This window comes from Nuphar pumila, chromosome 10, assembly GCF_984573655.1.
Source record: "Nuphar pumila chromosome 10, dmNupPumi1.hap1.1, whole genome shotgun sequence".
NCBI classification, from domain to species: Eukaryota; Viridiplantae; Streptophyta; class Magnoliopsida; order Nymphaeales; family Nymphaeaceae; genus Nuphar; species Nuphar pumila.
In genome coordinates this window covers 96,628,770-96,654,502 of record NC_143258.1, presented here as the reverse complement: position 1 = coordinate 96,654,502, position 25,733 = coordinate 96,628,770, and the positions used below count along the sequence as shown (strand labels likewise).

General features: G+C 35.7%; 1 protein-coding gene across 2 annotated transcripts; it reads right to left on the bottom strand.

Annotated features, from left to right (window-relative positions):
• Positions 1-422: 422 nt before the first annotated feature.
• LOC149827484 (uncharacterized) lies at positions 423-25,733 on the bottom strand. Of its 2 annotated transcripts, XM_090019393.1 has the most exons (15): positions 25,364-25,733; positions 21,479-21,534; positions 20,069-20,243; positions 19,722-19,823; positions 18,240-18,311; positions 16,166-16,282; positions 16,011-16,088; positions 7,577-7,639; positions 7,376-7,472; positions 3,283-3,361; positions 2,981-3,189; positions 1,511-1,656; positions 1,239-1,361; positions 840-1,022; positions 423-584 (listed from the first exon to the last, which is right to left on the bottom strand). In XM_090019393.1, exons 1-14 carry the CDS (start codon positions 25,448-25,450, stop codon positions 876-878), a joined length of 1,551 nt encoding a protein of 516 aa, XP_089875519.1. In that variant the 5' UTR covers positions 25,451-25,733; the 3' UTR covers positions 423-584; positions 840-875. The 2 variants fall into 2 exon arrangements, with proteins under 2 accessions (XP_089875519.1, XP_089875518.1); XM_090019392.1 differs by having other exon boundaries at positions 423-1,022.

Sequence of the window (25,733 nt, the reverse complement as noted above, 5' to 3'; positions counted from 1 at the left end):
CACCAGATCCGATCCAATCCAACTTCCCAATGTATTTTCTGATTTGAAATCCGAACTGTTGGAAAGTCGGATGCTTGCAAACTTTGTTCTATTAACTTGAGTTAATTATAATCTAAGTTACATTCACGGAAATGTGTTTTATTAATGGAGCATAAACTAGGTGGGCTCTAACAATATCAAAAACTTAGGCGTGTTTTTTTATTATCGCCCAAACTTTAAGTGTGATTATCAAAATTTCCTTTGATAAAAAATCAGGGAATTAGAGCCATGGACACATTGCAGTATTATACTAGAGCCTCCAACATAATAAATAAATAAAAAATTATTCAACTACGTCAAACATTGATCCCAGACCAAATGACTAACTTGACATCCACATCTACGCGGGGCCAAAAAGCACAGGCACTTTTACATCAGATCATTCTCATCAATGCAATGGCGCGCATATTTTATACCGTCAGATAAACAATGTTTTTTCAACAGAGAAAGCTGGGGTTAGGCAGACCCCTACCAGTTATATAACCATGTCATTTAGGGTTCCAACTTGCAACGTCCCAACACAAAGTAACGTGCACTAACTGCTCCTGCCAGACAAGCGGAGCCCCCATTGGTCAGATAAACAATGTTACAGACACAAAACTCCGACCTGAACTAAGTAAATGACACAGAAGAATGGATTGAATTGTAGAGCGAAAGGCAGGCTGAACCTTTTCAAAGAATGGATAAAACAATAATACAAGCAAAGAGAGCTTCCCAGTTGCCCTAAGGGATGCAATGTGCAAATAATACAGGACCAACAAGAGGGCATTACAAATTTTGTGAAGGTTCAGAACCCATACCAGAAAAAAGAACGCATAATCATGTAATCTTGTGATCTAAACATCATCAAACTTCTTTGGTTGGCGCCACTGTGCAAAAGTTCTAGCCAGCGAGTTTAGGGCACTGGCTGGGTGGCCCTTTCTGTACAGATACTTTCCTCCTAAATCTGAGTAAAGCATCCCAGGGTCTTTCATCCGATCAATCTGAGAAAACCAGCAGCATAAGTTGGGGTAACTTTTCATAACATATAACACGTGCCTGTCCCTGCGAGTTTGGGGTGCGGGCGTGTGTGTGTGTGCATAATTGCGGCCAGGAGAGTCATGGCAAGCATCATAGCTGCAATACACGTTTGACAAACTACGGTGTGTGTGTGTGGTGCACAAGAAAGAAATTGTAGTGTATTTGCAAATAATCCACACCTTGTCCACCTTTCCATTTTTCAGGTGGTATCGAACACCTGACCAGTTAATGGACTGTGAAAAGTGAGAACGGAAGGATGATACTGGGTACAAGAAATTATCAACCAACATGGCAAGGAAGATCTGCTCCAAACAACAACACAAATTAAATCTAGAAAAAGAAAGAAAAAAAAAGGCAATAAGCTTTGCCAGAGCAATCAGTGAATAAGGGCACAAAAATCAGAATAGTTATGTCATGTTTTTATACGAGAAGAGTTATGTGATATGCTTACAAGCCCCCAATTGTATGAACCCAGCAAGACTCGTGGCTCCTCTGGTGATAACATATTGCATAGCTGAACCTCAACTTTCGTGAGGTTCCACATTGAAAGAAGTTCAATAATTGTGGATGCAGCCAAGCAACCAACGAGCAGTAAACCTGATCAGAAACATTTCCCTTGGTTATCATGTGACTGCATGCAGACACGTGTACAATTAATAGAAATAGTAAATTAACACTTCAATGAAGCAACAATAAGCTTCTCAATTGATTCTCCATTTATATACCAAGAGCAGTAATGTTGCTTCAGAAGAAACGTCAGCCCATTTCTGAAATAAATGACAGAAAAAACTAGGATACCAAAGAAGAGAACATAGAAGGAATGTGTAACATGTTTGGTTTGCTTGGCTACGTCTGACCAAATTAAATTTGAATTGGAGTCATATGAATCAGAATTACAAGAGGCCCCATGCCATTCTGCATATGCTTTTTGCAAATGAGAGTCGGTTTCTCACCACACGTTTTCTGATGTTTGTTTAGCTGTGCCAATGAGATTTGTTCACTCGTTTGCATGACAGTCCGAATCTCATGAGATGTTAGCAAACATGCCCTATGATAATAATTAATATATGAATTTCTTCAGTGATTTTTAATTTATGTTAGCAATGCTAAATCAATTAGTTCTTTTCGTTACTTTTTTTCTTTTTGACAATGTTAAGGCCACAATGTTCATAAGGAACTCCAACTAGACAAAGCGCGAAGTTTCACTCCATTATTGATATCAGTAAGTGGCTGAAATGTTTGCCAAGATTCTATATCAGGAAATGTTTTTCATTTAGAAGAGTAATCTACATAAAGTCCCTGGATAACATTGTGGACATAGCAGGACCATTAATTAGTTTAATTTTAACATTGCTAATTTTAAATTGGACTAGTGTGTGTGTGTGTGTGTGTGTGTGTGTGTGTGTGTGTGTGTGTGAGAGAGAGAGAGAGAGAGAGAGAGAGAGTTTGGAAGCCCTAACAAGTTCACTGTTTTTCTACCTCTATCAATTCTGGAATATGGTGTCTTGTATTGTTTGGCACCAAAAATAGTGGTGTTTTAGCAATGGTACATTAAGTATGCATACGCCTTTTAACAGTTTTCCACAAACAATCAAGTACAATTGCAAGTATTAAAAAAATCTGAATTACCAAAATCTCCTTATAGTGACAACTACTGAAAAAAAAACTTGGTGAACATGTTGACCTCTACCAAAAACTGGGTGGTTTGGAGCCGATGTATTTAAATGGAGTATCGTTCCTTAGATAAATTTGGTTGGTCTAACGAGTTGCTATAGAGGGGCCATGTTCACAAACATCCTTCAGTCACAGGAAATAAGAGATGATGCCCAGATCTCTTGAATTCGCAGTCACAGGGTTAGACCAAGAACTCTTACAAACTGAGTTTTTTAACTGAACAAAACCAACAAGCAGAAATGCCTACCAGAGTTGTTGAGTGTCCCTTTCCCTGGATATTCAATGAATCCAGATCTTACTGCAGCTGCAATGTGAATCACTGCCATAAAATATGGCATAACAAATCCCCAGGATGAATAACAGTGTGTAAAAAACAGAGCTTTGTTCATCAACCAATTCACCCCTGATACATATGACTCCAGAACAAATGTTTGCTTCCTCAAATAATTCCAATACCTGCACAAGAAAACTTCCAAATATAAGTTGTGACCACATATCTAAGGCACTCAATAATTTGTTTCTTTACAAATGAATTCGATCACTGGGCACCTTGAGAAACTTAAATCTCTTGGCAGTGGATGGGGAAAGATGGCAACTGGAGGTGAAGTTATTAGCCGCTTGTGTGCACCTATGATGGCAGAAAAACTCTTAGAAAAAGTGCAACTCTTGCAACAGCTATCATAAAAATCTAAGACTCTTTCAGAATCTCAGATAAGAAAAAGTGATCATACAGACTTAACAATCAAGTTTCCTAAAATATAGTAAAAAATGACATCAGTGATATCACCCTTCATCTAGTATAAATAGGAATCACTGGGGGCAGTAAATGAATGTATCATGGTCTCTGCTCCAAACAAACTTGTCAACAAAGGCACCATACATGCATGTTCACCCCCAATTGCATTGCTGGTTTAAACTGATCCATTGCCAAAGATCAGTACCAGTAGTGAGAAAGTATCATCAATTGGAGAAATGTGTGTAACCATTTTCTAAATTTCCCCTCAAGATGAACCACCACTCTCCAACTTATCTACCATGCTTGCGGTGACTCTTGAAGCCATTAAGCATGGGAAGGCTCACAAGCTTCACAGATTGGTTCAACCAGTTTTTCTTTTAAGAGTCGAGAGAAGTTAGCAATCAGCCAAGATGTGAAAAGTTCCTCAATTCACGATGATAGTTCCACAGGATGCACCTGGCAGGATCCTTCAGGCAATTTTAAAAAGCATGGATGCAATGGTGCAGCTATATATATATATATATATATATATATCGTTAAAGGTAATTTCTCGGTGAGGGTATTTCTCGAAGATTTTCAAAAGTTGATAAATCTCGGGAATATATAAAAAATTAAATAAAAATTCCAAAAGATAAGTAAAAATACAAAAAATGGAAAAATGAAAGAAAACTAAGATAAAGACCTTAAAATAGACAAGATAAATTGATAAATGAGCAACTAAGTTAGTAGCTATCAACTAACAAACAATAAATTAGTAACTACATAACTAACAAGTAACAACTAACAACAGAACAAATAATTATAGCATCCATCTAACAATAGGAAAAAGAGAACAAGGTCGCTTTTTTTAACCAAATTTTGAGGCCAAGGTCGCTTTTTTTAAATAATAATAGTGATTTTTCCAAATTTTTATCTTTAATAAATTTGGGGCTTTTTTTAAATCAAAATTTGAAAATCACGCAGTTTTTTGTAGTGATATATCTCACAATAATATCACGAGATATATAATCTGCCGATATATTGAAAATGCCGTGATATATTCCTGATATTATCGACTAACTTGAAATTGCCGATAATACCGCGATATTTTCAATATATCAGCGAAATCAGTGACATTGATATATATATATAGGGAAGGGGGACTGTGCAACCAAAGAAAGGTGCAACATCTATAACCAAGGATGATTGGACAGCTCTCCCTTCTCCTGTGCTCAAGCATTTCATTGATCAGACCTTGTATATTTTTTTTATAATGTATTTAATAAGGAATATGCTTTACATGAATATTTTACATCTAGACATGTTTTTCAAAACATGAAAAATGGACAGCTCACAATTTTACAACATAAAGTATTGTCGGCCTTTGATTTTTAGCACTTTAAAAAATGCATTTAAATATCGAAAATTCATAATCTAAAATATGTTGCTTACTGAATAAATGATAAAAATGCAATATGTAGAGCCCAATTGATAAAAACTTGATCATTAGAGAAAGAACGTCGCACAATCATCATTGGTTATAGATGTTGCACCTTCCTTTGGTTGCACGGTCCCCCACTCCCATATATATATATATATATATATATATATATATATATATATATATATATATATATATATATATATATATATATATATATATATATATATATATATATATATATATATGGGGTTAATATTTGGTGTTATTGAAGGCACAGAACTATTGAATTGGAAATCATAGGTCCAAGCTTTATCAATTCAATCTGACCATATAGATGTGTTCAGCATGAATTGTTGGATAAGAATCAAACTTCGGATCATGTGATTTTGATATAAAAATATGATTTCTGAGACGTAAAATTTTAGTGCATTGTGGGCCTTTGATTTTGAAAAAACCCTTAAAAACCTACTTACATGTCACAATCACATTATTTAAATCTCATTTTCTACTAAACAAACCTTGTAGATCACATCCATAAGATATAACCTACAAAAAAATCTAAAAAATATGAAAGGAAGGCGATTTGTACTTGTTAGTTCAATAGCACCAAATATTAACCCATATATATATATATATATATATATATATATATATATATACTGAAGAATGTATTTACAATTATACAAATGAACTAAAAATAATTTTCATGTTACGTAATTACTAATATCAACAACAACAACTACGCTTTCATCCCAAAACAATTGGGGTCGGCGATATGAACCAAAAAAGAAAATCATTCTGGGTCTTCCACATGAATCCTTATCCTCCAATCATGTTACGTAATTACTAATATATAACTATAAATTAATTTTTAAGGCTTTATTTAACCTGGACAATTTTAGACTTGGTCAGAGTTGACCAAGAGTCCAAAATTGAACCAAAAATGGTGAAGGCGGGTTGACCACATCCAACTGTGTCGAGTAGCTTGCCTGCACCCATGTCGCATTGTGGCAAATGGATGCTTCAAGCCTTCAACCCTTTTGAAGAGTCTGGGGTGACAGAGATCAAGCAATATTCGCCATAGAAGCTTGTTAATCTGATGGCAGAATATGATTCACTGTTTTTCTATAAGTTTTATTCTCTTTTTTTTGAAGAATAGAATGTGCTTCATTGTTGGCCCGAAAGGAAAATAAAAAAGTAGCAAATAGGGAAAAAATTTCAATGAAGTTTTATCAAAACCTAATCATTCAACCATTTCCAATCACTAGATGTTTATAATTAATAAACCAAATAGTAGGGATACAGTGACTCAGGTAACAATAAAAAAATCAAGTCCAGGTCATCTCTACTGCCAGTCTGTCCATGGATACAGATGTGGGAACGGGACAAATGGGGACTTAGTATGTTATTGCACTTGTCAAAAATTAGGACCACACACACACACACACACACACACACACACACACACACACACACACACACGAGTGTATATATGTATGCATGTCTGTGTGTAATTCTTAACCTAAAGCAACAAAATATGAATATCATCTCAAGTGCAAATTCTTGAATAAAAACACTAGATCACTATAACTAAAATTTGATATCAAATAATAAAACTAAATTGAAATGTAATGTAATTGGTGACAAATTAAGAAGAAAAGAGTGCAAGTAAATATAAAATAAGTAATTATGATATTAAAAGAAATACATAAAGTTAATGACACTATTGGACTCATACACAAGTCACAAAATGGGCTCACACACCAAATCCACCCAAGGTGGTTAACACAACAAGATAAAAATAATATTTTATTGATTATTGAACAATGCAAGAAGCATACAATAGAGAGGGGAGTCATCCCTATTTATACACAGCCAATAGTCTCTATAGAGACGTTGAGAGAGACCCCAACGGCTCTAATAGAGCCATTGGGTCTCTCCCAACATCTCTTATTTTTTGAATTCTAACTGGTCAACTTTGTTGACTAGTTGGCTTTTAACAATAACTACAAACCTAGTTACTAAAATATATATATATAATGCATATATTTACATTTTTAACACCCTGATCTGATTCAAACCCATGACTGGTGTTGGTCTTGATAATGTGCATTTACCATCCACCTATCTAATTCAACACCTTAGTCAAGAAATAATCACTCTAAAGTACAAACCACTAATAAAAAGAAATCTGCAGTGCGGAAGAAACTGTAATGGAAATGCACACACAAGGATTCTTGTATGCTTCATTCATAAGCTATGGCATAGGGATACTTCAATTCTAATGGATAATTGCACAAAAATGGTGTGCTCCGTGTCTCTTAGGCATGTCCATGTGAGATAGGTTCATAAGCACCTAGTAAAATAGGAATCAGAACCTAGACATATAAGGTAGCCTCTGCAATCAGTACTTGTCTTCAAAGAAAAGAAAATACTGCATAAATACAATGAACTTGACAATCATATTAAAGGAAGAAAGGTACCAGCTACTGCAGCAAGGGTCATATCATCAGAGTATCCACCATCTCGAAGAGAAGTAACCAAGCCATGCCGGTTATTCCTGAAATCATCTGCATGCATCTGGGTAGGATATGTTGCAAGATTAAAGTTAGCAATTGTTGATGCATATCTTCAGCCTTTCTATTTGCTATAGCATGAGAAAGCAATAAATAAAGAACAATTACCATCATGCATCCTCCCCATAAAAAGAATGTTCTTCCACCAGTAGCAAATCCCATTGAACAAGGCTGCATGTGACATTTCAAGATTAAACATGAATTCATTAGTCAAGAAGTTTATAAGAATAAGCATATGAATCCAAGAACATATGCATTTTCAGACACTATATGAACCCAATTTTGCACAAGAATTCATTATATAAGAATAATCATATCGACCCCAAAACACGAGCATTCGAACAAGTTTTGATAATACGAAAACTTGTGCACACTGAGATGTTCCCAAGAATAAATGATGTTAGGGTGACATCTGGATGCCGAAAATGGGACAGGAACATGTATTGATTAAAGACAGATGCACTTGATTAGCAGGAACTTGAAGTTATCCGATACCTTTGTTGTCAAAATCGGCACCTAGGCGACCTAGGTGCAGCCCCACTGCCTGGGCTTATGGGTTTGGGTGGTGGGGCCCTTTTTTCCCGACTAGGCTGTCCCCTCCTAGGCTACAGGGACACATATGTGATTTTTTTATTTTTTTGAGCTGAAAACGGATCGGATATGGTCAGATATTCGATCCAGATTTGAATCCATGTTTTTATTTTATATTCGGATTCGAATCTGGCCCAAGTCCAACCCGTTTTCACCCCTGTTAGCCCCCCCCCTCTCTCTCTCCATGTTTTATATTCATATTCAGATCTGGCCTGAGTCTGGCCTGTTTTCACCCCTATTAGGGCAAATATTGCTCTCTCTCTCTCTCTCTCTCTCTCTCTCTCTCTCTCTCTCTCTCTCTCTCTCTCTCTCATGGCTGCAAGAATAAGACCAGGTATGTTTTTTTCCTTTTTCCTCTTCGTTTCTTCTTCGTCCTACTCTTCTTTTCCTCTTTTTTCCACCATCTTCTTCCTCTTCTTTTCTTTTTCCTTCCCTTTTTTTCTTGGTTTTTTTTTTCTCTTCGTTTTCCTCCTCCACTGACCTCACACCCTCTACCCTCTTCTTTTTCATTTTCTTCTTTTCCCTTCTTCTTTCTTTTTCTTTTTCTTCTTGTTTTTTTTCTTCTCCTCTTCTTTCTCTTCCTCCTCTGACCTCACACCCTCCACCCTCTTCTTTTCCTTCCTTTCTCCCGTTTCCTTTTTTCCACTTTTTCCTTCTTCCTTTTTCTTTTTTTTTTCTCTTTTCTTCCCCTTTTCTTCTTCCACCTCTCACCTCTCCACTCGGTTATATATATATATATATATATATATATATATATATATATATATATATATATATATATATATATATATATATATATATATATAGGGTAGGTGCTTAATTGGATATGCTTAATGATACATGCTTAATGGGTTTTTCTGCTCTTCCCGTGTTTTTTTCGCAGTTTTGACCCCATAAATGTGTTGGGCATGGTCGATTTACGAGGAATCCACACCGGGATCATGTGTTTTCGATGAAAAAAATGATATTTGGAGCCTCAAAAATTTACAAAGATTTTGGACCATTGATTTTTCGAACCTTATAAAAACCCACCCATGTGTCAGAATCGAACACTTCAAGAGCTGATCCCTATAAAATCAAGTACATAGATCACATCTGTATGATCAGAATTTAAAAATAAAATGAAAAAAACTTGAAAAACCCATTAAGCACCTACCCCTCACTCATATATAAATATATAAATATATATATATATATATGTGTGTGTGTGTGTGTGCGTTTCACAGGCATATATTACCAACTTGTCACGGGCTAAAAGCGAAGGCCCCAGTGACGTGCCCCGATGTACCCCAACACCGGAACGGCCTTTAAAGCGCACAACAGAGATCGAGCTGATCGTCGCTCGTCAAGTGCACGAGCGCAGTCACACAAGCACGAGTGCACACAATCACATAAAGAGAGTGAGAAGGCAAAGAGAATAAAAGAAGGCAAGAATGCAATAACTTCTATTAGCAAAGTTAACAAGTATAGAGGGACCCCGAATTCACCTTGTACTCGGGGGTTCTTAGGGCAAAGCCCTTTACAAGCACAGAAGAGTGCCAAGAGGTATTTACATCAAGCAAACAAAAAAATGAAAAATATGGCGGTTTGGAACACGCTCCCCTGCCTAAGTTGGCACCGTGTTTTTCACAAATATATATTATATAATTTATATACAATCTGTTTTTCTATATATATTATATATTTATATACAATCAGTGATTATAATTGAGAAACAGATTATATATAAATTATATATTTTATATATGTGAAAACACTGATTGAAAACATTGAATATATATATATGTATATTCAAATTGTTTCTGTTTATATTCAATGTCATGAAATTATATTATGCAGAAGTACACACTTATACTTCATTCATAGTAACAATTATATGTTTGTTACTTAAATTTAGCAATTTATTTGACATTTCTACTTTTTTCAACATTTTTTCTTTTGTTAACCTAGGCCCCGACTAGGCCTTTTAGGGGGGTTTTGCCAAGGCTCCGCCTACCGCTTTTGACAACTTCGTCTGCTACTAAGTAAGCAACTGCAACTCCCATGTATGACTCTTAGGTAAAGAATTTTGAAAATTCGTGACCTCACCCCATTCCCTTGTATATGAAAAAAATGAGTATGGCAGGAATTTGATAGAGGTTTCCGACAGCAACATAACAGCCAACTATTTCCCTCTGTGCAAACTCCTAAAGGATGACAACAATCTACTCACCAGTTAAACAAATCAAACAAAAAAGGAATTCTATACATAATGCAGGGTGTAATGAAATATGCGGAAAAGCAAAGAGTGCACTAAGCACTTACAACATCCACGAATGAACAAACAAGGGCTAATGCCCAAACCCACGAGAGACAACACAACATAAAAATATAAATGTCTCTTATTGAAAGAGGGAGAGCTCTCAAGAGTGAAGAAATACAAGAGGGGGTCACCCCTATTTATACACAAGAGAAGGAGAGGGGGAGGGCCAAGAGGCCTCAAAAGGAGAGCCACCTAGGGGGCTCCCCATGTAGTCGTTGGGAGCCCCCAACGGTCACAAATGTGACCGTTGGGGGCCCCATCGACTACATGGTGGGGCCCCTTTTGTGTGAGCAAAAAAACAAAAATAAAAAAATGATTTACAGAAAAATAAAGAGGAAAATAAAATAAGAAAAACAAGTACCCCTATCGGGTACTTGTGAAATGACAAAAATACCCCTATCGGGTATTATATATATATAAATATATATATGTATATATGAATTACATGTATTTTAACACCCTCCCTCAAGCTTTACGGGGATATAACCGAACGCTTGTTAAGAAGAAACAAAAACCGAGGAGCCGCAAGAGCCTTAGTGAAGAAGTCCGCCAACTAATACTCTGATGTGACGTAAAGTAGTGCTATAGTTCCTCTTAGGTATTCATCCCGAACGTAATGGCAGTCCATCTCAATATGCTTAGTATGCTCATGGAAAGTGTGATTGCTTGCAATATAGATTGCGCTTTTGTTGTCGCAACACATCTTCGAAGGAGTAGAGATGACAATGCCCATATCACTGAGGAGGCTTCTTAGCCACACAAGTTCCATGGTTGTAGTGGCCATAGCACGATATTCTGCTTCTGTCGAGGACAAGGATACTTTGTGTTGCTTCTTGCATCTCCACGAAATCATAGAGTCACCTAAGAAAACACAAAATCCGGTAGTTGAGACTCGGTCATTGGGATTTCCTCCCCAATCTGCATCAGTATAAGCAATTAAATCAAGTGACGAGGCAGAAGAAAGAAAAACTCCCTTAGTTATGGTATTTTTGATATATCTGACAATCCTTAAGACTGCACTCATGTGCACGGTTGTAGGTGCATGTTGAAACTGACTGACAGAGTGGACGGCATGAGCAATGTCTGGCCGTGTAATGGATAAGTAGGTTAGAGACCCAACAAGTTGCCGGTAGGGAGTAGGATCCCCGAGAGGTGCTCCATCTTCCAACCTTAATTTTGCATTGATGACTTCTGGGGTTTCTGTCTTCTTATCATCGGAGATACCAGATTTGGAACAGATGTCAGCAGCAAGTTTCATCTGAGAGAGAATGTACCCTCGAGGAGAGTACGCCACTTCAATTCCTAAAAAATATCTTAAGAAACCAAGGTCAGACATATCAAAATTCTCTTTCAAAACCTTTTTAATATCATTAATGCCTTGCTCATCACTTCCTGTGATGATCATATCATCAACATACAGTAGTAAAATAACTACTGAAGACCCTGCACTTTTCACAAACAAAGCAGTGTCAGTATAACATGAACGAAAATCCAAACTTGTCATTACATTGCTAAATCTATCATGCCAAGCCTTTGGGGCTTGTTTTAAACCATATAATGTTTTTTTAAGTTTGAGAATCTTATTTTTACCAATACATACTCCAGGTGGGGGATCCATGTAAACTTCATTTAATTCGCCATTTAGAAATGCATTCTTAACATCGAGTTGATAGATAGGCCATTTTTTCACTGACGCAATAGCAATAAGAGTCCTAACACTAGTCATTCTAGCAACAGGTGCGAAGGTTTCTTCATAATCTATTCCATATTCCTGAGCATATCCTTTAGCTACTAACCGTGCTTTATAACGTTCTAATGAACCATCACTCTTGGTTTTAATTTTGAAGACCCATCTACATCCTATTGATTTCTTTCCAGTGGGTAACGAAGTTATTTCCCAAGTTTTTGCTTTTTCAAGGGCACTAAGCTCTAAGTTCATGGCTTCAACCCATTGGGGAATATCTTTGGCCTTATTATAGTGTGAGGGTTCATGAAATGAATGCAACGCAATTAGACATGCTCTATATCTTGGAGTTAGGGACTCATAGGAAACAAACCTATTAGGAGGATTGGAGATCCGACTGGATCTCCTTAACGAGGTTTCTTCTATCTTGGATCCTTGAAAGTATTTTTCTAAGGCACTCATCTGAGATTGTTGACCACGCCTAACATATGTTTGGATTGGTCTATTATTCTCATCTATAACATTATCAAGAGGAATTTCCTCTAGGTCATTCAAAGATACATTAGAGATTTCCTCTTCTTGAGGAGTCTCATCTTCTTGAGATAGAAGATCAAATAAAAAGGTATATTCACTTTCGTCAATATCTTTAGTTTTCACAAAACCATTTTCATTTTCCAAAAATGTTACATCTTTGGATACATAGAGTTTGTTATTTTTCAAGTCAAAACATCTAAAACCCTTTTGATTTTCTCCATAACCCAAGAACACGCATTCAATAGCTTTAGGAGATAATTTGTCCCGTTTATGAGTAAGGACAAAACATTTACATTCAAAGACTCTTAATCTATTGAAGTCGGGTGTTCTTTCAAATAATTTTTCGTATGGAGATGTATTTTGTAAGGTAGAAGATATCATTCTATTTATTAAGTAAGTTGAGGTTAAGGCCGCTTCGGCCCAAAAATTCTTTGGAATTTCTTTGGAAATAAGGAGTGTCCTAGTGGTTTCTATGATGTGTCTATGCTTTCTTTCGGCCAAGCCGTTTTGTTGGGGAGTCCTAGGACACGATCTTTGATGACAAATTTCATTTACTTCTAAATAGTTTTGAAATTCATTTGATAAATATTCTCCACCCGAATCGGATCTAAGAGTAGAGATATTACTTGAAAACTGATTTTTAACTATCATATGAAATTTTTTGAAAAAGTCAAAGACTTCGGATTTTAAATTAAGAAAGTAGATCCATACATACCTAGTGTAGTCATCGATGAAAGTGACGTAATAGGAGTACCCTCCTTTAGACATGACGGGAGAAGGACCCCAAACATCCGAATGGACTAACTCAAAAGGTCTTTTGGACACAAAAGTTCGGTTTGGAAAAGGAGTAGATTTCATTTTGCCAAAAATACAATTCTTGCAAACAAAATGTTTCTCATTACAAAATTTCTTTCCAAATGGAAAGGAGTACATTTTAGAGAAACTTGGATGTCCAAGTCTTTGATGCCAAATATCAATATTTTTATCTTGGACATGGTTACAAAAAGAGTTAGTGGGGAGTTTCAAGTTGCTCATGTAATAGAGATCTCCCCTCCTATGGCCTTGCCCAATCAGCTTCCCGGACCGGAGATCCTGTATAGAGCAATCCTTAGTTGAGAAGGAGATTTTACATCCATGATCACATATTTGAGCAACAGAGAGGAGATTTAAATTAAGTTGAGGTACAACTCTCACGTTTGGCACAAAGAAATTTTTTGAAAAGGTTAAGGTTCCAAAACTTTTTACTTGTAAAGATGTACCATCGGCAGTTGAGACATAGGAGTTTTTATAATTATTACATAAATCGGAAAGCTCATTTTCAAGAGGGGTCATATGAAAGGAAGCTCCAGAGTCAAGGATCCAAGACGACATACCTGGAGGAGAGGAAGAAGCTACGGCGGCACCCGAAGTTGATGGAATCTTGAGTAGAGTTTGTAGTGCTTCCGATAGTTGAGCAAGAGAAAAAGAGTCCTTTCCTTTGATTGCTTCCTCTTTCTTTTGAGTAGCTTCTTCAACGGAAGCAACCTTATTTTTTGGTGCTTCATTCAACTTAGGGCAATTAGGTCATATATGACCCGGTTCTTGACAATGGTGGCAAATGGCTTTTCTATAATTGCCATTATAGTTATTTTGTCTTCCAAAATGTGGAGGTTTGTAAGTTTTCATGTGGTTGCCGGGTTTTGATACGGCCAAGACATCATCTCTTCCTTTAATCATGCCAAGACGGGTTTCTTCTTGACATATTTCGGCTATGGCATCTTCCAAGGGAAGAGGTTTTGATCTATGTAAGAGGGAGGATCTAACTTGCTCATATTCGGGCCTAAGCCCATGTAAAAATTGAAAAAAGTGTTCTTTTTCCATTTGTTCTCTCCTTAATTCCACATCTATACTAGAAACCCATTTTGGTTCTAGTAAAGATAGCTCATCCCATAGAGGGCCAAGAGTGCTAAAGTAATCCCTAACACTCATTTCTCCTTGCTTGATAGTCCGGATTTTTTCTTGAAGAAAGAATTGACGAGCAAGGTCTTTTTGGGTAAACATACCTTTCATGAAGAACCATGCTTCATTTGCCATCCGAAATTTGGCAATGTTGGCGCAAATCTTGAGCTCCACATTGTTCATGAACCAAGCAAGAATCTTGGCATGCTTACTTTCCCAATCTTCTATTTTGGATCGGTGATCTTCAATGGCCTTCATGCGGGCATCTCCTTCAAGAGCTTTCTCTTGATCACCTTCCATCTTAGTTAGTTGAAGTTGCGGTTCCGGAATAGTGCCCATAACGTATCCCCAAAGCTTTTTCCCTTTGAGGTTGTTTTCCATGGCGGCGGCCCACATCATGTAGTTGGATCCATTGAGCTTGAAGGAGAGATCAATCTTTTGTTCTCCTTCCATGATAATCACTTACAAGAGGATAAAAAGAAGAGAGATATAACAAGAACAAAATATAGCTACACAACTAGCTATATTAAGAAGAAGAGCATACACAAGGCTCTGATACCATGTAATGAAGTATGCGGAAAAACAAAGAGTGCACTAAGCACTTACAACATTCACGAATGAACAAACAACAAGGGCTAATGCCAAAACCCACAAGAGACAACACAACATAAAAATATAAATGTCTCTTATTGAAAGAGAGAGGGCTCTCAAGAGTGAAGAAATACAAGAAGGGGTTACCCCTATTTATACACAAGAGAAGGAGAGGGGGAGGGCCCAGAGGCCTCAAAAGGAGAGCCACCTAGAGGGCTCCCCATGTAGTCGTTGGGAGCCCCCAACGGTCACAAATGTGACCGTTGGGGCCCCATCGACTACATGGTGGGGCCCCTTTTGTGTGAGCAAAAAAACAAAAATAAAAAAATGATTTACAGAAAAAATAAAGAGGAAAATAAAATAAGAAAAACAAGTACCCCTATCGGGTATTATATATATATAAATATATATATGTATATATGAATTACATGTATTTTAACACAGGGAACGTGAGAAATTGGGGCTAAAGCAAAAGCTATTTACATGCATCAGATTGACCCTACATAGTAGCAGTGCTTTTTTCTGCAGGAAAGATGAAAATCCTCACTCTTCACAATGCCATATCCAGTTTAGGGAAAATTATGGAATCTTGGGGGATCTATGCATATGCTAACAAAAAGACACCTAATACTGTGGTAACAAATAGTGAAAGATTGAGATCCTGAAAATAAGATTATGTACAAAAGGAAAACCTCATTGTTCCATGGATCAAGTATAGAAGCCATCATTACAACTAGCTAAATTAAAATGACCGAGTCAAGTAATTATTTTGTTCTTGATTCACTAAAAAGGCATTTCATGGAGATCTGTTTTTTTATGGTTCTGCATTGTACAGAGTAGAGCACCTGAAACATGCCATGTGAAATCTACTTGAAGTCAAAAGAGCTGGTAAAGTTGCATACCATATGATATTCATAAATGCAGTAACTTCCTAGACTCCCAGAAGGCAAATCAAGAGGATATCCAGTTTGAATAAATATCTGCATTGCATATGCTTGTCAGGAAACATTGTATCCTAGAAACTCTTTGATACACAGGACAAAGAAATTGTGAACACCTTGGGGTTCTTCTCCATTTCTGCAGTAAGGGCTCCAATAGTCCCAGGATGCAACCTAACATCATCATCCAGGAACAAAATGTACTTGCTGTCTTGGTGCATTCTCTCCACACCAACCTATGCAGATAGAACCGTGGTGCAATATAAATTGACATACTCAAGAGTGTTTAAATAATAAAGTCCATAGAAAAGAAAACAGCTTCAGGAATAATAAATATTGAGAACCTAGAGAAAATCCTGAATGGAAGTTCCATGAAACCATTAACCAGAATCTTCGCAACAATGCACTTCTAAATCATAAGTGCATGCTAAGTACATTTTTTACTTCTTTTCCAAAAACGGCACCTCACTATTGAACAAAGCAATTTCAAGCATCAATAATGCTATAGAAAAATAACGATGACAAAATATTGGGACACCAGAAAACAGAGTGAAGCTGAAGCTATCCAGCATATGAAATATGGAGCATTGGTGGCACTACAAAGACAGAAAAAAAGATGTCTATGGAGGAAATCCTATCAAAGAAAACAAAGACAAGTGACCACACGCTTGCTGGATTTATACATTTCTTGTGCAATGCCAAGCGTGTCCACTCTATGCCTCATGAACTATGTGTGGCATAAAACAAAAGTACCATGGCAGACTTAATAATTCCAAAAACCTTTTTAGCCAGTTTGAAATGAACCACTGGCAGCCATAACCATAGGAAAATTTAAGAAAATGCCTCCATCCTCAACTACTTAGCTGACAAGCTGAAAATCCATGTTAGCATTCTTGGATGATAACAGAACAAGGAAGAAACTTAAGGTCCAATGAAAAAGAAGAAATGATGAATCGTTAACATGTCGCTTAATGCTCAAAAGAAAACATAAAAAGGAACTAAATAAAGAAAAATATTTTGAAAAGTAGAGGAGAAAAGTGGCAATTAAATAATATGAGATGCACAAACATCCACAGGGAGAGGTTTAAGCACCTCGAATTAACTCAGCTTTTCTTGCCAAAGTTGAGGAATCATTTTGAGTTATAATAACTAATAAGAATGAACATGAAATTATTCAAAAAAAAATTGAGATTAAATTAGGTACTATAACAAAAGATGGAAGTTAAACTTTTGGAGAACATAGAATAACTTTCGGGATTCCAAAGAAAGAACAGTGCAAAATCAAGCAATAGTTGTCTATTGTCGATGTTGCTTTTCACTTTTTAGGGTAATGGAACTACTACATTTTCATTTAAAACAATTATGGCATATCTTAGTCAAGCATAAAATTACCCTCTAGTAAATATTATCGACTTCGCAACTTCTCCAAGCCCAAAGGGAAAACCAAGAAAAAAGACAAAATGGACAGCTCTCAAAAGGAAAGGCCAAAAAGAAAGCAAACAATGCTTCCTCTCTTATAGGGAAGCATGAGATAAGAACCCATCACCCTTAAGAGGAGTTCATTCGCTTTGAATCATGCATCATTATGTGGATAGTTCTTCGCACTTGAGCATGAGAAAGAAATGTGACAGGCTCATTGCGAAGAAATATGTATTTTTTGGAAATATTGCAAACTGAAGGATTTTTGTCAGGGAAATTTTGAAAAGCACACCTAAAGTTTTGACAATAATAAAAAACAAGCTCAAGTTTTTTATATTGTTAAAAACACACCTAAATTTGTCTTCTGTCAATTTAAAACACATTTCTGTCAAATTAACCTTGGTTTAGCATTAGTCCAAGTTCAGTTAATAGGATAAAGTTACTGATATATACGCAAAACAATAAATTTTGTTTGGGAAAAAATCCAAAAACATACCTAAGGTTTTGGCAATAATAAAAAACACAACTAAGTTTTGGTAATTAGGACATACATTTAATGGCAGCTTTGGTGGAAGCAAACGCTGGGTTCTTTTAAATTAACTATGAAAAAGTTTAGGTGTGTTTTTAACAATATCAAAAACTTAAATGTGTTTTTTATTATCACCCAAAATTTAGGTTGTTTTTGAAAGTTACCCTTTATATTAAATATTGAATAATGTGTATCTAATGGACCAAAATAAACTATAAATAGAAGAAACATCCATATTCACATACTAACTGATTATGAATCTTCTGACTGCAGGTTGTAGACAACCCAGCTACAACAACCTTCGCATCAATAGAATCCTGGCAAGGAACAGAGATAATCAGCATGTCAGAAAGGCCAAATATGACAACACATATAGATATTAGGCATGACACATAGACTATAATAGACGCTGCAACTAGATTAGGTAAAAACAGAAAGAATGCATGTTAGAATCTCTAGGACTTGGATTGAATAAAATGAAAATATCTGACAGACAGGATCCTCCATTTCCATATATCAACTCTTAATCCTAAACCCACACTGGGGAAAAAAGAAAGGATAAAAAAGGAAAAGTTACCAATTATGGAATCTGGCCTCATCAACAATGTGTTATAATAACAAATAAAAGTGAGTCCAGTAGATACTACCCATAAAATTGTTAGAAATGTTATTCCACCAATCAAAATATTAGAAATGATATTTTTTTCCCTTTTTGAAACCAATTGAAAGCCGAATCAGTTTCTTTATCCTAGGTGAATCCATAACCCCAGCTTAGATCGCTGACTCAAATCCATTTTTGTTGGATTTTGGGCACATGGATAGATCAAAAAAGGAATCCTACCAGCTCCAGATGAGGATCTGGCTTGTAACATCTGGCTTAGATGATTATATAATTGGCATCAGGATTCAGAACCACAACCACCTCAATCTGATCAACCATAACTCTCCTGCTGGCACAAAAGCATCGGTTTTTCACTTTATTTGAGCAAATTACAAAATGCCGCCCAAGTTATCAGCAAGTGACATAAACCACACAATTATTTTGGTTCTTAATTTACTTGCATGTTTTTTCATTTTTGTCTCAAAGACATGCTTGGCCCTAAAATCACTCAGTTGACCACCATTTAGTAATAACTATTAGTATGCCGCCGATATTTATTTCAAAAGAACATAAGACATTTTATCAACAAAGACAAGAATGTGAGTTTGAAATGCATTGAGAGAAACATATAATTTTACGTGATAGAAAAAAATGGACAGATTTTTGTATATAGCTGACAAATTGACAGCCTCTGTAATTCTTCTTCTTTTTCTTTTGATGGTCAAACAGGGGGGGATAGGTCAAAGCAGACATTTTGATTTCCTTGATAACTGTTAAAGTCAAATGTGCCCTCTTGAAGTTTTTGACAATTTCAGTCGTGAACATAAAATTTAGTAGACCTTTTACTAATTTTGTGCATATGAAGTTGGATTGCATAGCATTATCTTGAGATGTTAGCATCAACCTTTCACATCAGACTGGCATTCTTTGCTTTGGACAACAAATAACTTGAGAACAACTAACTCCTAGAATTATCATTGTTCATACTACTGATAATGCTGCATAATTTCTACATAAAATAAGAAATCCTAGACAGTTCAGCTTTTTGAACAGATGTACATTTCCTATTGCAACTCTACCATACACACAGTATAGAACATCATCTGACCATGATAAAAGTATTCACCTTAAAGTCTGAAATCAACAATGACACCGCATGATAAGCTGGATCATCAGTACTCTCAACTACAAAGAGAAATTCCAAGGGGCCACCATAGAGAGAAGTTATCTGCATTGAGGCATTTAATGAGACAAAGTGGAATTAGCCATCAAAGCAAATATCAGCAAAAGAAAGAAAGAAATCACCACTAAACTCTACATACGAAAAACATGAATGCTATCTCATTGGAATTTGAAAAAATGAAGGATGTCCATCTAAGAATCATGCAGCAACTTATTACTATTCGTAATACTATTGGATAGATCAAACAGCAGTGCATTTAATAGAATACAGCTTGTATTAGGAAATCCAACCTGACTTCTCCAATTTTGCAGATTATGCTCTCCAAAACCTTTTAAAGGCATGACAACCGACACTCTTGGCAACTTTATCTGGCTGTAGTGATCAAGATCATTAATATCTTCACATAGAAATGCAAAGCTATTACCTCTCTCAATCTGATCCTTCATTTTTCTAGTCTCTTTATTCCTGTAAATGGAAAAGCATATTTTAGCATAAACATTCAGGAAATGCCATATGTTTAACATATCTATAGGTGGCTTAAAAGTAAAACCATGTTAATTTTACCACTATAAGATTTAAAGTTACTCAATAGTTACATAATTCAGAATATTTAAAGAAGCTTTGTGGTTGCTTCTGTAAATTTCAAATTAGAAGGACCATAAACCTCCAATGACAAGACATGCCAAAAGAAAATGCTTAATTTTGGCATATATAAGAAGAAATGCAAGCAACCACAATAATATGTTAACCCTCTGTATTGACTAAACCTCCCAAATAATTTAGTTAAAAGTGACCTTTTCAAAGAAAAAGGTAAAACATGGAGTGTCTAGCTTAAACAACAAGTGATCTTCAACAGTGTGACAAATATCGCGAGATTTACGAAAATCTCGCTATAATATCGCGAGAAATTGCCTGAAAGTTTAAAACGGCAATTTCTCGCGAGATTTTCAAAATATCGCGAGATTTATGAAAAAACATAAATACCATGATTTAAACGCGATATTTACGTTTTAAACGGCTATTTATCACAAAAAAATCGTGTATTTTTATTTTTAAATAATTTTTATTAATACTTTCTTATAAAAAATAATTTTTATATTTTTTAATTTATTTTTTATTGCCAAGATTTTGCCAAAAAATGCGAGATTTATGGATTTTTTTCAATTTCTTGCGAGTTTTTGAAAAACGGAAAATTGTCGATAAAAATGTTTGTCACTATGCTCTTCAATAAGCATGAAACTACACCACACTCAAAAATGAAAGATGCATGTAAAAGAATTGATTCAATTAAATAAATCGTTCTTTAATAGTCAAATCATTCGCCATGCTGACAGGCTGACAGCCCAGCCATTGCACCAAACAATGGCCCTCAATCCAATTGCAGCATCTAAATGAATGCAATGGAAGGGTACATACTAAAGTAGGTCACCCTTCATGACTTTTAAAGCATTAAGGAAAATTATCCATTGTTATGAGAAGAAAATTTTTAAAAGTTAAAAGAAAATAATTTTTTGCATAACATTTGCCTCATTCAAAAAAATGAGAAAAATGCTTTGCATGAAAAGATTGTTTTTTTCTATTTTTTTTGTAGGATAAAGAAAAAGTAAAGAATAATGGTACAATTTAATAGTTGATTTCATACATCTGAAGCAATAAATAACTACAATAATGCATGTAACATATACAGGAAACTCAAATACCTGACATAAGCAGCAAAAGCCCAGCCCAGAGCAAGCGTTAAACAAATTATACATCCCTGAAGATGCAATATCAGCAGAATAAATGACAAAAAAAATTCAATAAAATATTATGAAGCTCAGCAAGTGCTTTAAGAGTGCAACATTACCAATTCACTAATATCATAGTCACAGATATATTTGAAAATATTGCAATAGCATTACTCTTAAAAAGAGTGAATATGAAGGGAAAGAGATTGTTATATTTTGAAAATGTCACAATAATATCGGGAAATATCAAAAGAAATTTGGGAAGCTCTGGAAAAATATTGTAACATCCTCCCTCTAGAAGGAAGTCTCAATTCAAATACAGGGTTTTGATTTGATAACAAATTTTATCTATGCTATTAATGTTTCTCCATTTTAATATCTTACTTAAAAACAATAATAAAAGACAATTTTACTTGACTTATATTTTTTCTCAAGATATAAAAGAAAGAAGAAACCCAAGAAATTGCCTGACCAAGAGATTGCCAGATCAATATTGGTGATTTCAAGCTAGAAGATGGTTGCTGATGCAAGATACATCATGCACTAAAGAACATAACCTATCCAAAAGGCAAATATAGCAGAGCCCTAAAAAATTAATAAGAAAATAATAAATACCAATATGAACAATCAGAATAGCTATAAGATGGCTAAGGATGCATTAATTTTGTTATTATCTCATTTAAAGCATAAAGAAGAACCCCCAAAGGAAGATATAAAAGCATTAAATTCTTCAAAAATAATTCTTTTACTCACTGTTCAGGACTCCATATGCTACAGAAAATGAGAAAATATAATCCTATTAGAATGAATAGCAAATATGTAAAGAAGTGCAAAATAATAGTACCAAAAATCAATTTCCATAAAGTCGAGTCACATTCCTAAGCATACCGGATCAGTGATAAGTGATAACAAATCCATCACAACTTTTAGAAATATCCTCACACAGGTATACTACATCAACAAGATCATGTTCTTTTGCTAATAAAAGCAACAACTGTGAAAAAACCAATGATGAATATGATAGAATAGAAAGGCGTATTTTTTAATATCTGGAGTGACTTTTACTGCCAACTTTGCTCAGAATGTAGAAGCAAAATCATGTTCATTACCGTCTCATATGATGAACACCACCAGATTAAGCATTTCTTCCACAGAAATGAGATGACAGATGCTGTTCAGCCTTAATTTAGAGCCCTTTCAATGTCCAATCTTCCTGCTAGTATTTTTAGCCATTGATTTAGATCTTGAGTTGGACATTATCAAAAAAGATCCAGCAAGTCAACCTAGTGGTTCCCCAAGTTGGTCTGGATTGGCAATAAACATGGTCAACCAAGCAGACTGAAAAGGTTCTTGCTGAAAACAACACAAAATTTGATTGACTCAGTCACCAAGTCGATCTAACCAAGTAACTATGTTGACCCACTAAGTCATTGTGTTACACAAATACATACCACAGCACAGATATAGGCAATATTTTGAAATATAACAATAATGTCACTGTAAATTCACAAAGAGGTATTAAAGGGAAAAAGTTGTGATGATCTGAAAATATCAGAAATTCATATATGTTGAAATATTATAGCGATAATATCATGAAATTGTCAGTTACTTTTGTTTTTGTAATACTTTTGTTCTATATCTTAAATATGTTTTTCTTCTTTCTTTTATATTTTTTACTTATTTCTTCTTTTATATGTATATTTTATTATCTAAACATGTTATTTTCTTACTTTCTTTTCTTTTTATATTCTTTAAAAATTTTAAGCGCTGAGGAGATCTTCATGAAATTTATCAACTAAACCTATATTATAGCGAGAAATTGCCTTGCCAAGACAGCCAAGACTGATATTTGTGACAATATCACATACATAGAAGCATACATTTCTACATGCCATTTAAGATGGTTTGGACAAGTTGTACACGGACTTGTCACAACACTAAGGGTGTCTTTGATGGCACCTGAAGTTTCTCCACCAAGGGACCAACTTTTCATTTTTATGTGGGCCCCACATGTGCCATCCAACATAAGATTGCTTCTCCCTTTTTTTGGGTGGTTGAGGGAGAAGTAATCGCTAAAAATGAGGGGGGAAGTCATGTGACCTCCCACGTGTCTTTTTCTCCCTCCAAAATTTATCTCGGGCAGTTTTTATCGAGGCTATCAAACACGCCCTAATAAAAAAAGGTTCACAAAATGCAAGAAGAAAGATATATATCATCGTCAGCATCAAGCATTATGGATTCATTTTCAATCTCTTTTATCCAGAACTACAGCCTCTATCACCCTACAGTCATTCGTATTTTCTGGCTTCCCTCTAAGTCTCAATAGTATTCCTCTTTTCCTAATTCTTTCTTCTTGCTTGAACTTTTCTTATTAGTCTTAATTTGTAAGTCCTGGCGCAGGTCCAAACCATCTTAAATGGAATTCATTAAATTTGTATTATTTTCGCAATACTCCTAAGTGTTTCCTAGCATATTCATTTCTAATATTATTATTGTTTTATTCCACTTATCCAACTTAAGCTACACATTTCATTGATATATACTATCCCTTGTCATTTTTTAATTGTCTAACACTCAACACCTTATAAGGGTACTAGCCTTAATGGTGTAACGTTTAACAGTTAATGCCATCTAAGGATATCGGCCTTACAGCAGTCTTATAAAAACATCCTTTTATTTATAGAGGCACTCAACATAAAATTTCATTAGCTCAACACATAGGACAAGGGCATACTAATATGAATATAAATATGATAGTAATACAAATGCACATACATGAACTTGTATATTTTCTTTATTTCTTATATAAAACTTAATGATATGGTAACAAACGCACTTGTTAAGAAAAGGACTCGCAATATATATATATATATATATATATATATATATATATATATATATATATATATATATATATATATATATATATATATATATATATATATATAACCTGTCCCAAAGTACCCAAAGTATCCTGTGTTTTAACACAGGCTCGGGTAAGCACCAGAAAGAATAGATTGATCATCTACATAAAATGACCAGGGACCCTAAATCAATCCAAATATGCCAACCAAATCTCCGTGTTTTGGGTCCATTCCGTGTGTCATGAGTTGAACCAATCTCCAACGTGAACCCAACCAAATGCTGCAGAGTCAACCAGTTGCACCCTGTTGTCTGGTATTCAGAACATGAGAATTTGATCAATTTCCTTAACATCCGATTCGGTTGGTATGAGTTGGGCATTGTCCACCGCAATACCGGTAACCTAATAACTGGTTCATCCAAGCAGAACACAAGTCATATGCCTCTCTCTTGCTTATGAACGTTTTAAAATTAAAAAGCGTTTTACTTCTTTCAAAAGAAAAATGGGAATTAAAAGCTTCCTAATGGATACACATCCGACTTCACTTGTCCTGCCATCAACCTCAGAAAAGCTGTAAACCAATGTCCACGACGTGCTTCATACGCTGCAAATTAACCAAGACGAATCCTTCGGCCTGTTTTTTCAATGTTGAGAGTGGCAGGTCCCTAGAAGTACCGCTTTCACCAGAGTAACGATTTTTCCGTAAATAGTGTTACTTCAACCAGCCAGGTAACCATAAGCTTTGACCAACGTGAAATTATTGGAGCAACCCCACAAACTCGAAATGAATACAAAACCGAAAGTTTTCAAAAATCAAAAGAAATAGAAAAATGACAAAAAATAATGATACAGAAAATCCGAAAATGAACTCCCTTTCTGTTCGCGAAAAATCGCAACAACCAGTCGTACTAAACGGTCAAGCAAGACGAAGCATCCAACAGAGAACTCGACGTTCTCAACCGGGAGGAAAGGAAGGAAGCAACCGAACCGCGTACCTGGATCTGAACGAACACCGCGAGGGGGCTGCACAGCGCATTGCTCGCCGCGACGAGGAACGAGTCGATCGGCCCCAACGACACCATCCCGATACCCCGCCCGGAGATCCAACGGCCCAAGAAAGAGGATTCTGATTGAAAACCCCAGAGCGCGAGCCTCGCCTGTCCCTCTCAGATCCCCATTCGACAGCGGGATCAAAAGAAGGGCCGAAGACAAAACCCTAGATCTCTAGAACCCCCAAAATAAACAAGATGAACGAAGAGAGAGAATAAGAAGAAGAAGAAGAAGAAGGGCTTAGCTCTCGAGATCTAAGCGAAGAAGAAGAAGAAGGAACAGGAGAGGAGGAGGAGGAGAAGAAAGAAAAAAAAG